This window comes from Uloborus diversus, chromosome 1 (assembly GCF_026930045.1).
Source record: "Uloborus diversus isolate 005 chromosome 1, Udiv.v.3.1, whole genome shotgun sequence".
NCBI classification, from domain to species: domain Eukaryota; kingdom Metazoa; phylum Arthropoda; class Arachnida; order Araneae; family Uloboridae; genus Uloborus; species Uloborus diversus.
Genome location: NC_072731.1, coordinates 64,141,486 through 64,157,011, shown reverse-complemented (window position 1 = coordinate 64,157,011; position 15,526 = coordinate 64,141,486). Strand labels below are relative to the sequence as shown.

Sequence of the window (15,526 nt, the reverse complement as noted above, 5' to 3'; positions counted from 1 at the left end):
TAGCGTTATAGTTCAAAGCTGTAATTCGTAGAATCTACTATTTTTTTGTAGCAGTTGGCAACTCTGACTGTATGTAAAAAGGGAACTCCTGAAATGTACCCAGAGAAATTCTCTTGTAATAAGTGAGCATAAAAATATTTTTGTTGGTAAAATTGACGGTATATGTAATAATCAGAGTTAATTGCAGACATTTCTATTAGTTTTAAAACAAAATAAAATAAAAAATAACTCTGCATTTCATTCTGCACTTTTTGCATAAGGTCAAGAAAATTCTCAAGTACTCAACGATTAATGTAAACAGTTTATCCTTATCAAACAACTAGATTTGCCGTCCTTTTGAAGAATATGTAAATTCGGAGAACTTTTTAATTTTAATTGAAGAAAAATGATCATGCAAAAAATATCCTAACATTCTATCAATAAATAGTTCAGCATTAGATTTTTTGAAAAACAATTTGAAAGTTAAGTACAAACGTCTAACAATATACAGTTCAAATTTATCTCATTTTTTACAGTTTATCTGAAACATTTTCTCTAAAAGGTATTTTTAAATATCATTTTTTAATTGTTTGATTTATTGTTCCAAAGAAATGTAATATTGTGTCATAAAAAGATATTTTAAATTTTATTACCCATTATCAACGAAGTTTCTAAGGGAAAAATGAATTTCAGCACATAGAGATAAATGGAGAAGGAAATTAAATGCTGAACTTAATGTGAGATTAAACTGTTCGACAAGACATTTGAGTCAAACTTTGAAATTCTTTGTTCCGCAATCACTCCATTTAGAATTTTTTCAAAGTGGGCTGAAGCTCAGAGAATTATCACTGGACTTGTTCCCTGGGTTGTATATATATATATTATAGACGTACCGAGTAGCACTTTGGCCGAGTAGCCGAGTACCGAGTACTCGGCCTTTCACTACTCGGCCGAGTACCGAGTTACCGAGTACTCGGCCTTTCGCTACTCGGCCGAGTTACCGAGTACCAATTATGTTTTAAGAAGAACCACCGACACACACGTGATGAATTTTGAACTCATTGGAATAGTAGTATAGACCTCCTTGTCCATAGAATAGTTTTTAAAACTAAATTCCTGCTGAAATTCAATAACGCATTATATAAACAATTTTGTTTGTGTCAAAAATTTTACAAAAAAATTATTTTTAAAATTAAAGATAAATAGATAAAAGGTATGATTAATCAAGTTGGAATTAAAACAAATTACAGTAAAATCCCTCTAATGCGAACACTAACAGGACAATTTTTTTTGTCCGCAATAGAGAGGTGTTCGCAGGACAGGGGTTTAATAATGTTATTTGCATTGGAACTGGGGAATTAAAAATTGTCCGCATAAGAGGGGTGTCCGTTAGGAGGGGTTTCACTGTATATACCAATCAATTATAGCTCTAGTCTGCCAAACTTAAGTATTTTTTAAAAGCAGATAAAACAGATGTGCAGGAACACTGCAGGCACATGCTTCTGCCCCCCCCCCCCCCCCGTTACAAGGAATGTCTTTTTCAGTGCCATAACATGTGAGCTAAAAAACGTAAAGACATTCGACAAAAAAATCTGATTTTTGTCGGATGCCTTTAAATCCACGAGCTCCTATTTTGTGCATTGAAAAAGAAATTCCTTGTAACGCCAAAACACGTGTCTGCAGCCTTCCTGCACTGTGCTTTTAACGTTGTTTTATTTCCTTCATTTTTTTAAGCAAAGGTATTTTTATATTTTTTATAACTAATTTTTGTTTGTAGCAAAAATCCATTTTCAATATAAAAATTCCATATTTTCTATACTTACCTTTTTTTGCATAATTTTTAATAAATAAGTTTTATTAACTTTGGGGACATTAAAATAAAGATTTATTCCATTGAAGCATTAAAAACTTCATTATTCTCAAAATTTAAATTTGACTTATAAGTTTTAATTGTAAATGATTGCAGAATATAATGCTTGCTCTTTTTTTAGTTATTTTGGTATTTGTCTTGGACAATATTCAATTTTTTGCAACTACTCGGTATTGGCCGAGTATCTGATCAGAATTTGGCCGAGTACCGAGTACTCGGCAAATTGGCCGAGTAGGCCGAGTACCGAGTAGTTACCGAGTACTCGGTACGTCTCTATATATATATATACACTGAAGAGCCAAAAAAACTGGTACACCTGCTTAATATCGTGTAGGGCCTCCGCGAGCACGCAGAAGTGTCGCAACACGAAGTGGCATGGACTCGATTAATGTCTGTAGTAGTGCTGGATCCAATTGACACCATGAATCCTGCAAGACTGTCCATAATTCGCTAAGAGTACGAGGAGGGGGAGATCTCTTCTGAACATCACGTTGCAAAGCATCCCAAATATGCTCAATAATGTTCATGTCTGGAGATTTTGGTGGCCAGCGGAGCTGTTTAAAGTCAGAAGAATGTTCCTGGAGCCACTCTGCAGCAATTTTGGACGTGTGGGCTGTCGCATTGTCCTGCTGGAATAGCCCAAGTCCGTCGGAATGCACAATGGTCATGAATGGGTGCAAATGATTAGACAGGATGCTTACGTACGTGGCACTTGTCACAGACACATCAATACGTATCAGTGGTCCCATATCAGCCCCACTGCACACACCCCATACCATCACAGAGCCTTCACCAGCTTGAACAGTCCCCTGTTGACATGCAGGGTCCATGGATTCATGGGGTTTTCTCCAAACCCGTACGCGTCCATCCGCTCGATACAGTTGAAAACGAGACTCATCAGACCAGGCAACGTGTTTCCAGTCTTCAACAGTCCAGTGCTGGTGTTCACAGGCCCAGGCGAGGCGCAAAGCTTTGTGTCGAGCAGTCATCAAGGGTACACGAGTGGGTCTTCGGCTCCGAAATCCCATATTAATGATGTTTCGTTGAATTGTTCGCACGCTGACACTTGTTGATGGCCCAGCGTTGAAATCTGCAGCAATTTGCGGAAGGGTTGCTTTTCTGTCACGTTTAATGATGTTTTGCAATCTTCGTTGGTCCCGTTCATTCACGATCATTTTTCGGCCGCAGCGATGTCGAAGACTGGATGTTTTACCCGAATCTTTATATTCACGGTACACTCATGAAATTGTCGTACGGGGAAAATCCAAATTTCTCCTCTACCTCGGAGATGCTATGTCCCATTTCTCGTGCGTCGACTATAACACCACGTTCAAACTCACTTAAATCGTGATAACCTGCCATTGTATCAGCAGTAACTGATATAACAACTGTGTCAGACTCTTGTTGTCTTACATAGTCGTTGCCGACCGCAGCGCCGTATTCTGATTGGTTCCATATCAATTTATTTGCATACGCATGCCTATACCAGTTTTTTTGGCTCTTCAGTGTATATATATATATATTTTTTTTTTTTGTAGCAATGTGTGCACTTCTATATTTCTATATTTTGGAATTATTACTTTTTATTTATCAAACTAAAAAAAAAATTCTCCCAAATTTTACTGTGTATAGATGTGTGGGGGAGGGGGAGGTTGCTTGTCACTTATTACGTTGTGCACAAGGGATTTGGTACAGATTTTGGAATTCGTTTGGAAGGCAAAAAAGGTTGGGAACCGCTGTTTTAGACAATCTTCAGTAATGTTAGGGAGAGGAGCTTGGTAGCTCTCCCTCGGTCATTTTTCGAAATTATAACTCTAAAGAGGCAATTGCAGATTGCTTTGATTATGTCAAGAAAAGGGGAGTCCAGGAGCTCAGTCTTAGATTATTTTTCAAAATTGTAGTTCTAAAAATAGTTTTAGACCATCTTTAGCAATGTTAGAGAGAGGAAAGGTTTCCGTCTTCCTCCTGCGGAAATTTTCCAAAATTTAAACTCCAAAAGGCAGTTTTAGATAATGTCTGGTAATGTTAGTGAGGGATGAAGGTGGGTTCTGTTTGGAGGATCTCTCCCAGAACGTTTTCGAAATTGCAGCTCTAAATTGTTGTTCTGTAATGTCAGGCTAATGAGTGGCTTGGTGAACCCTCCCGCAGCAATTTTCGAAATTGGGACCTTCTAAAGCTCAATTGTGAAGTGTCTTTGGTTGTATTAAGTAAAAGGGGATGTGAGGGTTCTTCCTGGACGTGATGATGATTTTGAAATTTAGTGTTAAAAATGCGATAGTATGTCATCATTGGCAACGTTAGGTGGCAGTCAGTTTTTCAAAATTGAAGCTCCAAAACCACAAATTTAGTCTACTTTAGATGATGTTAAAAGGGGGAGGGGTTCCCACATTCTCCCATGGAACTTCATTGAAATTGTTATTCTAAAATGCAGTTTTTGACGGCCTTCAGTATTGTTAGGGGAAGAGCCTTGTGCAGTAGCGTAACTTCAAATCTTCGGCCCACCCGCAAAATCTCATTTACCCCCCCCCCCCAACTAAAAATCATATTAAGCAATATTTTTAGTATATATTTTTTTTCTCAGATAAATATTATATAGATGGAGAAAGAGAGGGAGGATTGAGCTTTTAGTTTAGAAAGCGTCCCTTTGCTACACAAAAATTTGAGATATTGTGAGAATTCCTCACAATATAAGGATAAAAAGAATTTAACTTTCTGAATTTAATTGTAAGTATAATATTTATCGAAATAGGGGGTCGGGGGAAGTTTCTTAAATTCTTCTAAAATTCTAGTTTAAAAAACAGAATTTTATACTATATTTGGAGAAAAGAAGGTTCAGGGCACTTCATTGTAAATTTTTCGAAATTAAGTCTTAGAAACGCGATTGTAAGCTTTTTTTTTTGTGTTATGAAATGGGAAGGGGTCAAGTGACTCTCCTCCTGAAATGTTTTGTTATTCATTCGAAAAACGCAATTTTAGAAGATCTTCGAAATTTTAGTTTTACGTGTAAGCCACTTTTGGGGGAAGGAGTCAGTGACTCTTCTGAGAATCTTTCGATATTAAAGTTCCCAAAACATGGATTTAGACAATCTTCGTTAACGCTAATAAAAAAAGGAGGGGGGATCAGGGGCTCTCCCCCCGAAGATTTTGGACTTCCGGAAGTGTTGGATGAAAAATGGAACTCCTGCAAACGCAATTGCAAGCCACCTTTGACAACGTTAGGAGAAAAGATTGAATTGGGTACTCTGCCCCAGAATTTTTCGAAATTGAAGTTCCAAAAACAGTTTGAGGCGAATTTTGGTGATATTAAGAAGAGGGCAAGTTTTAAAGACCTTCTTTGTAATTATTTTTTAATTGAAAATTTTAAAATGTGATTGCAAATCATCCTAAAATTGCCTTTTTGGAACTTCAATTTCAAAAAATTTCGGAGCAAAGTTTTAAACCCTCTTATCTTTTCCCCATACTTCATTGAAAGTGGTTTAGAAATGCGTTTTTATGACATTATGTAAAGAGAATGGGGTCAAAGATGGGACTTCTGGAATATTTCGATACTGAAGTTCCCAAAACGCTATTTCAGATGATCTTTGGTAATTTTAAAGGAACGGGGGTTTGGGGGCTGTACGGAAATTTTTTCGAAATTGAACTCCTGAAAACGCAATTGTAGGCCACCTTTGATGACCTCAAGGGATGGGGTTCCGGGGCTCTCCCGGCATTTTTTCAAAATCAAAGTTTTAAAACTGCAATTTTTAGTCAATTTTCAGTAATATTGAACTGACGGAAGGTTCGAGTCTCATCTGCCAAAACTGTTCTTATTTAAAGTCCTATAAACTTAATTGTGGGACATATTTAAAGATGATAAGAAGAGAAGGTTTTTGGTAGAGCCCCTATAATTGGAGAGGCCGATGCATCCGCCATATTGGAGCAAGCGTACAACAGGGAATGCTACCTTTATTGGCAATCATTCGCCAAACAGGGAACGAGAGAGTTGGAGAGCGAAGGAGAACATTGGCGACGTTTTGGAAACAGTTGGCGTCGTTTCCAAGCTGCTAGTCACTTCGCGGGCTATTAATTATCCATTTCCTTTTTCTTTCTGCATCTGCTGGAAATCTGAAGAGCTGAAATCCCTTTTTGGAGATGTTTGCACAATTTACAGCCGAACAACCACCCATTTGTCTCAATTTAACACATGCTAAAGAAATGTAAACACCAGCAGCAATGGTATCGCTACGAAGCACTGGATCAAGTTTGCTCCAAAATGGCGGATGGGTCGGCTCCTCCTCTATAGGGGCCTTAGTTTTTGGGTCTCCCCCCTTGAAAGTTCTTGAAATTGCTCCTAAAACACGAATTTTAGACAATCTTGGATGGTATTGATTATTGGGAGACTCTTCCCGGAAATATTTCGAAACTAAAGTCCTAAAAACACATTTGTAGACCATTTTCATTTTCTATCCTCAAATATTTAGATAGAACTACATACTATACTATTACAATATTTTAAATCTCTCTCTCTCTCTTTCTCTTTTAACTGCTTCTATTAGGGCCACCGAGAGCAAAGGTGAGCCCCTTGTCAGTTTGATCCCCTAACCCTCCTTCTGACATAAAATGTGGACTGCTCTGGTTCTGAATGGGGGTCCCCTAAGGGCCTGGTCACTAGTTTCCGACTAGGCTGACATGACTTTTCATCAGCCCTGGCTTCTATTAGGAATATAATTTCAGCAACCCATGTGTCTTTCTGCACTTAGCTGCGCTTTTTGTTAAGCTATTACGAGCTGAAAAAGTACCGAAATGTAAGCATGTTAACTGCCGCTATGAAACTATCATGTTTGGCTTGCCATAGGTTTTCATAATGCACTGAATATTTTTGATTGCAGCATATATTTTGTGAATTCCAAATGATTCAGTTTCTCTGACATTTCTAAATAATATTTTAAAATTCCATTTCTATTTGAAATTGACAGGGATTTTTTTTCTTATATTTTTATTTATCTGCTTATTCCTTATTCCCCTCCCCCCCTTTTCTTTCCTTTTTATTTTTAATGTTTATCACTTCGAAGCTCCCCCATCCTTTTTTTGCAACACTAAAATCTAATTTTCGTTCCCTTTCTTAAAAACTTGGGAGAGTGAAGCACCACTTGTGACAGCCCTGTTCTCCTCATCAGGCTCCACGCTGTAAATGTACTTTGCTAATGGACATTAATCTAACTTAAAGAAGCTATATTCATTTTTTAAATGAAATTTGACAGTAGTTATAAATTGTTGAAATTTGCAAAGTTTAGTCCCCTATCACTCGGTATTCGGGCCCTATATAAACTTTGAGAAATTTCTGCGAACATAAATTTTATGCAATATGTGACATGCATGAGGCTGGGTCATAATGCTGACTTCTAGGGATCATCCAACTCAGATCCTACCCAAAAAAAAATCCTTTCGGCTGTCCATTTCCGGGTCCCCGTGTGGTTAGGACTCAGATTTTTCCTCCTCTCTGTGGCAGGAGACCTAGGAGGGGGGGGGGGGGGGAGTCATTATGCTACGTTTTGCCCCGAATCAAGGTTTAGTTTTTGCGCATGAAGGTTGGATCCCCCTCTCTCTACTGAGGGCTTGTACTGAATAGGTTAACTAGGATGTGGCCCATATCCCCTGCTATCTGGGATCCCCAAATGGATAAAAAAAAATTTTTTAAATGGAAAAAACTGTAATGTTTGGTTATAGGGGGGGGGGGGGTTGAAAAAGTGGTTGACCTAGGGCCCGCGATATCTTTATCGGGCCCTGTTTCTACTTATATTGGAAAGAAGTGCAAACTTTTGGTACTCTATAACCAATTTAGGCTTTTCAAACTAAATTTGATTACGGAAAAATTTGACAAAATTAAATGAAGATAAAGCTCAAAAATTTTCGGGACCCTTTTTGTTGCGGGGTCGTGCAATACGCAGTTACGCCACTGGCTTCGTGCTCCTCCACAGCAATTTTTCGAAACCAAAACTCCATTAGAAGCTTTAAACACGATCTTTGGTAATGGTAAGAAGAAGAGAGCTCTGGGGCTCTCCCCTGAATTTTTTTTCTCTAATTGTAGCTCTAAAAAGGCAAATGTAGACCATCTTTTGTTATGTTATCAGAGGAGATGTTCTGTGGCCCTCCAGCAGCAATTTTTCGAAATCAGAACTCAAAAAACGCATTGTCTTTGATTATGTTATAGGTAAGGGGAAGGCGATTTTTTGAAATTTAAGTATACTAAAAAGGCAATGGTAGGCCATTTTTGGCAACACTAGGGGCTGGCAGTTTTTGGAAATTGAAGTTATAAAAACACAATTTTAATCAACTGTCGATGATGCTTGAGGAAGGAGTTCTTGGAAGCTCTCACCCGGACATGGTTCAGAATGTAAGCCCTAAAAAGGAAACTTGAACCTATTTTTAATGATGTTTGGGAGAACTGTAGATGGGGAGGGGGAGGAGAGACAATTTATCGGAAAACTTTTGAACTTGTATCTTTAAAAGGGCAGTTTTAGATGATCTTTGATAATGTTATTGAGATGAGAGGTTGAAATTGAAATTCCAGAAACTCAATTGTGGAAGATTTTTGATAATATTGTTAAAGAAAGAAATTCAGGACTCTCTCCTGACATTTTGAAATTGAAACTCCAAAATCAAAATTTAAGATTGTCATTAATTATGGGGAGGGAGTGTTCTTCTAAAATCTTTTCGAAACTGAAGTTCTAAATCAGCATAATCACCAAAAAAACTCACACACAGATAGATTGCTATTTTCTGAAAATGGTCAAAATGATTCATCTATTAAGCACACAAATGTGGAAACTCAAGAATTTTCATGAGTAGTTCTTTGTTCTATGTATTAGATATAGAAAAAAGTAAAAATGGTGTATGGAAAATAGTCAAGGTATTATAAGATCAAACTGCTCTACTTCCATCAAGCAGAGACTTAACATTTTCTGACAGTTTGGTAAAAATCATCTAATGGTAAATTGCAAGAACTGTCATTTTAAAAGTGATAAAATCCTTGGGTTTAAAGTGAAATGAAGGGCATTTAAGGACTAAATTGCAAAATGCATTAATGGAATTTGCATAGGGTTTCCATGCAAATGGGGTACTTTAAACCTTTTAAAGGTAGATTTTTTTTTCGGTATTATGCATAAAACCGTCCACTGTTTGATACAAAAAAAAAAAAAAAAAAATATCTACAATAAATTTTTTGTATTTTTCCCCAGTATGCTTTATGTTTCCTACTAATGAGAAAATAATAAGATGTATTGTGATCGACTAAAAGTGGACACTAAAAGATGCCAGCAAAATATTATGCCGAAACACGGCATTGAAGAATATTGAGAACACTTACTCAGGTATATGCTAAGAACCTAGGATACAAATTGGATAGCAAGATACAAAGGAATTGAGGAAAGTATCCTTTGATACATGTTCAGTTCTCTGCTGACTGAAAAACCATTAAATATCCTTTTTGTTTTGTGATGGTTCAATTTAAATTCCAATTTAAGACTTAAAATAATTTAAATCTATAAATACAATTGTTTGTGACTTTTTTAAAATAAACATATGAATATAATAATTTAGTACCTTTCTGCTGCTTCTGCATTTGCAAAACGGATTGTTGCCCGGCTCCCTTTTATATGCATAACTTTTCCACCACAATTCTGGGATATTTTCTTTAACTGACTTTTTAACAATCCTACATTCTTATTGATGGGTAGTTCACTGACTATCAGCTCATTTGGACGCTTATCAGAAGGCTATAGTTGAAAAAAGAATATAAAGGTTTGTTTTATTAAATTACAATAATCACGCAAAAAACTTCGTTTAAAAATCTTAACATTAAATTAAATACAACTTACTTTGACTGGACTTCTAACGGGCAAATCACCAGCAATGGATGAAAATTCATAATGCTCATGTGCGCAAGTGAGAAGAGATTGATGAGCATGACCTCTATGCAACAAAATAATGTGAATATTATGGCGATGACGAAAATCAGATAAATCGGACGCAAAGTTGACATCATCTGTGAAAAACAAAATAAAATTCATTTCAAAATTAAACAATAGTATTATATAAGCAAAATAAAATATTATACAGCTGAGTTGCAATATAATAAACTGTACACCAACACTCAAACTGATAATTTTATTCATAAATATAGGTTAAACTCCATCCTTAGATAACAAATACAATATCAAAACATTCATCATAGCAATTCCTTCATTATTTAGTGTGTTACTATTTTGAGAAAAACATATCTAAGTCAAAATTCTCATGATATACACTGAGAATTTACACTAATGAAGAGGTAAAAACAGAATTTTAATATTAAAATTACGTTGATCAGAATCTACACTGTAAACAATGTTCAGATAACATGCTCTTGAACGGCAATTCAGGGTTGATAAAAAAAAAGTTTTTTTTTTAAACCAAAAAAACCCACCTTTTTTTTTTTGGTTTAAATCAGGTTGTTTTGGTTTAAACCGGATTTAGTAGGCTTGAACACTATTTGTAAGAAAAACAATATTACTTTAAGAAAATTATGAAGATTTTATCAATTACATGTTAAGGAATGCTTAATCTTCATATTTGTACCTAATTTCTTATTAATACTGTGATATATTGCTTGTAACATTGTAAATGATTCTAACTGTAGAACTGCAACCCTAACTTGTACAAAGTATGATTTTGGATATGTATGCAGATGCTTGGGAGGTAAGCATGTGTAGTGTTCCCACTACTCATCCATTTTGTAACAATTATGCTGTAAATAAATCTATGTAGTTTATTGCTGTCGTGCTTCACTACTAATGAAACAAGACATAGTGTCAGGTCAAAACACTCATTGTCACGTTTTCTGAGGATTAGAACTCTTGTGTTCATCAAAATACCTATAGAAATGGAAATATTCAAGCCGCCAGGTCTGATGAGCTTCTCAACTGGCAATGTGCCAGAAGCGTGGAAGCTTGGTTCAAGAAGCTCGAAAACTTCATGCTCGCTATGGAAAAGAGTTAGTCCAGTCAATAGGTAGAAAAAAACGGGCTTGCCTTACAAAAAATGGGGTCAAAGATTTTATTTTTTAAATTTGTGTATACTAGTGCCAATATGAAAAAACCAAGTTATCCAACACGAAAGACCTCGGGAGAAGTTTTGGGGGCCGAAAACCCCGAAAAATTCGTGACTTTTTGTGGTATTTTCAAAATATCTCAAAAATGGTTAAAATTACAAAAAAACTTCCAGTGCAAATGTTAAAGGGGATTAAATTTCCTTCAACTTTTGTCATTACAACATTTTTGTAGCATGAAAAGCAAGCGAGTTACAGCTTCTTGAAAGTCACACTTTTTCTGAACCCCCCAGCGAAGTGCGTGAAAGCACTTCCGGATAACGGAGGAAAAAAGGAGAAACGCCGGCAGTCTGACCTTGGAAATCATTTGTCTTTCACAGTTGAGGGTAAATGCCTCTGTTCCCTTTAACTTAAACAAAACACTCTCATTCCATCCCCCCCTTTTTTTTCTCCAAATGAGATGAATCGACTCAATAGCTACTCATGTTGGTCACTTCAGGGTTTGAGCGAGAGTATGTTTTATCAATTTGTGTGTTCTGTATTATAATTTTTTTCCCTAGAAATGATTACACCTGACCAAGGTGTTTTTTTTAATTGTTATAATTATTATTTGCGAAATCAGTTTGCATGAATGCGAAATAAAGATTGTGAAGGAGAAGGGAATAGAAAATCTTCAAAGATGCAGCGCAAAACGGCAAAATGAAGAACATCAGCGTTTTTTGAAGTTCTTAAAAGAAGTGACAATTCACACTGCCTGTCACAAATGCTATATCAATGAGCAATCAATCTCTTCCCTTGAAGTAATGGTTGAACCTAACATGTTAACTAAATTCCTCAAGAAAGATTACTGGCAAATTATAACAACAAGAATTGTCTTATTCAACTTCTTGAGACATATTTCAAAGAGTGGCATTGAAGTCAGGCAGACTCAAGATGATGCCGACTTACTTACTGCTCTTTCAAAGGCAAAAGAAATTGAAAAGTTTGTTATAGTGGGCGAGAGGATATAGATCTGTTGGTGCTGATGACAGCTTTAGGACAGCCTTTCAGCAACTTGTTCTTTTTAAAACCTGGAAGAGGGAATGCTTGTGATTTGTTTTTTTCCCCACTATATCTTTTAAGTTTGACCCCAGCAATATTCTTTTCATCCATGCGTTTAGTGGGTACGATTTCGGCAATCTTTGGCCAAGGCAAAATTAAGTTGTACAAAATAGTCAAAAAAAAAAAAAAAATCTTGAAATTAAGGAAGCTCTTGAAGTATTTATGGACCCAATCTGTCATCATGATGCCTAAGCTGCAGCTGGAGAAAACATTTTACAAATATTATACACAGGTGACGTAAAGTATTTGAACCTATCTTTGGATACTTTGCAATTTAATCTTTTTATGAAACTAGTATACAGGGCTAAGATAAATCTTGCAGGGCTACCTCCAATGCGCAGGGAGGGGGGGGGGAGGATGCTGGACGTTATCACTCATATTGGTTCTACCACCAAATTCAAAGTTGGTTGGGCAACATAATTGAACCAGAGAAATGGGGTTGGGAACGCAGAAAGCAAGGTCTAATGCATGTTGACACGAAAAGAGATTCAGTTACTGAGAATCTTTTGAAGATTGTGCGTTGTACCTGCAAGAAAAATTGTACTGGAGCCTGTTCTTGTCACAAGGCAGGTTTAAAATGCTCCAGCACGTGCAAACACTGCAGTGGCACAAATTGTGAAATTTCATCTTTGAATGAGACTGCTGAAGAAGATGATTTGTTCCAGGAGCTTTTGGAATTACTGCAACAAGGAGATGAACAATTAAAGGACCACAGTTTCTTTCTACCCCCTACAGATTCTGAACCGGGAGAACCTGGACCTTCAAAACGGCTTCGAAGAAGATACACAGCGTATTCTGTTGTCCTTTCTCTATTTGCTTTTAGGTCGAAAGAATCTCTCTGTAATTTAGATCTGTATTATTCTGTCTGTAATTAATCTGTATTAAGCTTCTACATCTTGATTTTCATTTTGAAAGGTAATTCTTTTGGGTTTTTCATGCCTCAAAAAGTCAGTTTCTGCAGAATTTTTTCAAAGTGTTCATTGCGTATTACTATTGTACCTTTATTTACGCATTATTATATCTATTGTTTGCTTATTATCACCCTAATATTTATTCATTCACATTTATATTCGAATATTGCATTTTTGCTTGTAATAGAATAGATGGTACGAATTATGTGCTTTAAATGAATGAGAAGATTATGTAATTCAATTACAAACTGCAATATAAATCATATGTTATTGGAGTCTGACTGAAGACTACCTCTGTCAGACTAGAAATTAGTGATGGGCATAATCGAGTACTCATAATCGAATCACTCGATTATTCAAAATCATTCGAGAACTCGATTATCATGAGTTCTCGATTATCGTATCTCGAGTTCTCGATTATCACTTTTCGAGTTCTCGAGCGATGAACTTCTCGAGTTCTCGATTATCACTTTCCGAGTTCTCGAGCGATGGACTGCTCGAGTTCTTGATTATCACTTTCCGAGTTCTCGAGCGATGGACTGCTCGAGTTCTCGATTATCACTTTCCGAGTACTCGAGCGATCAACTGCTCGAGTTCTCGCTTTGAACTTCTCGAGATGTTGAGTTCTCGAGATGTTAAGCTCCCGAGATATTGAGTTCTCGAGATGTCAATCACTCGAGCAGTGTAATTTTTGATCGATTTGAGAATCGAATGAACCTCTCAATATAGTTGACTTCTGACAATTAGGAAGGTGGGGATCATGGCGCAGACTGCGCCATTGACAATTTTAGGGAGAAGGGGTGTTTTAAGGGATATTTTTCTTATTTTTGGGGGGGCTCTGTGATATTGAAGTAGGTGCGCCCTTGACCTCAGGGGGCACTCCTGTTTCTGAAGTGATTCAGTTGCAGGGGTGGATCCGTCATTTAGGGGGTCAGAGGGCTGGCTTTGAAAAGTTAATGACTTTACTTATGAATGGTCACGGTTTTTGTTGCCTTCCGAAAATATATGCATTGAGACCCTTTAACCCTTCCCCCAGAAAAATTTGGAGTGACGGGTTGAGCTGAGGTGCCCACAGGGGAGGTGGGTCATAGCGCAGACTGCGCCATTGAAATTCTCAATGGACGTTAATCTTTTTTAAGGAATGTCCTTCTTGAGGGGGGGGGGTGTTTTGAGGGATAGTTTTCGCTTTTTTGGGGGGTGGGGTGGTCTATGCGATATTGAGGAGGGTGCCCTTGTCCTACGGGCGGGTGGGCACCCCTGCTTCTGAAGAGTTTCAGTTGCAGGGGCGGATCCGTCATTTAGGGGGGGTCAGAAGTCTAGCTTTGAAAAGTTAATGACTTTACTTATGAATGGTCATGGCTTTTGTTGCCTTCCGAAAATATATGCATTGAGACCCTTTAACCCTTCCCCCAGAAAAATTTGGAGTGACGGGTTGAGCTGAGGTGCCCACAGGGGAGGTGGATAATAGTGCAGACTGCGCCATTGAAATTCTCAATGGACGTTAATCTTTTTTAAGGAATGTCCTTCTTGAGGGGGGGGGGGGTGCTTTGAGGGATAGTTTTCGCTTTTTTGGGGGGTGGGGTGGTCTATGCGATATTGAGGGGGGTGCCCTTGTCCTACGGGCGGGTGGGCACCCCTGCTTCTGAAGAGTTTCAGTTGCAGGGGCGGATACGTCATTTAGGGGGGTCAGAAGTCTAGCTTTGAAAAGTTAATGATGTTTCATTCGAATAGTGTTATAAATGAATGTATGTTGTCGAATGCTTGATTATCAAATGATTATTTGGGATGCTTTGGTAGTATGATGATATGCTTGGTGGAAGTGGGTGCGCTAATAAGGTTCCAACTTGAGAGGTATTAAAATTAAAATTATATTTCAGGTAAAAAGGTGGAATACTTAAGTTGAAAACCTGAGGGAAGTCTTTCCCCTTACCATCACCTTCGACTATACCATTAGGTAATGATACAGATGTAACAGGCAACAACAAACGTTTTAGAGCCCAACTATACAGATTACTGCAGACACGTGTTTCGGGGTTTCAAGGAACCCTTTTTTCAACGCAAAATTGTGAGATTGTTGATGTAAGCACATTACTGGATGTCTTTAGGGACCATTCATTAATTACGTAAGGGTCCCGAGAGGGAGGGGGGTTGGAAAAATGTCTACATACTTGGGGAGGGGGCTTCAAACCCATTCTCACGCAATATTTTCCAAGTTGATGTTTTACATTTGAAATTGTGCGGTCAAGTGGTTTGACGGGAATTATATATTTTATTTGCGTTTGGAAAATAAAAAACTTATTAGGATGAGCTGTTTTTTATTTGTTTTACGAAGAATGAATCGTGTAAAACGTGATAAAAGAATCGCACTATGCATAGCATGTTTTATTTTTAATAAGTATCGCATCATACACAAAAAAAAAAAAAAAAAAAAAAGCCGAAAAAACATTTAGTCTAGATTCCAACTTTTTAGTAAATGTTTCATTACACAAAAAGGATTAATTTAATAATGGTGAATTTAATTTTGATTCCAGTGATGGTGAATTCTTTATTTTATTATTTTGAAAAACGGAATGGAATCAATCTTACCTAAGAATCATCCTT

At 37.1% G+C, this 15,526-nt stretch overlaps 1 protein-coding gene across 1 annotated transcript in view; it reads right to left on the bottom strand.

Moving 5' to 3' along the window:
- Positions 1 to 15,526, bottom strand: part of LOC129222920 (meiosis regulator and mRNA stability factor 1-like) — a 142,039-nt gene that overhangs the window by 105,415 nt on the left and 21,098 nt on the right. The window contains exons 4-5 of the mRNA XM_054857515.1: positions 9,706 to 9,872; positions 9,431 to 9,603 (exon numbers count right to left, since the gene is read on the bottom strand). Coding sequence (XP_054713490.1) covers positions 9,431 to 9,603; positions 9,706 to 9,872 — 340 coding nt within the window. The remainder of the gene's footprint in view (positions 1 to 9,430; positions 9,604 to 9,705; positions 9,873 to 15,526) is intronic.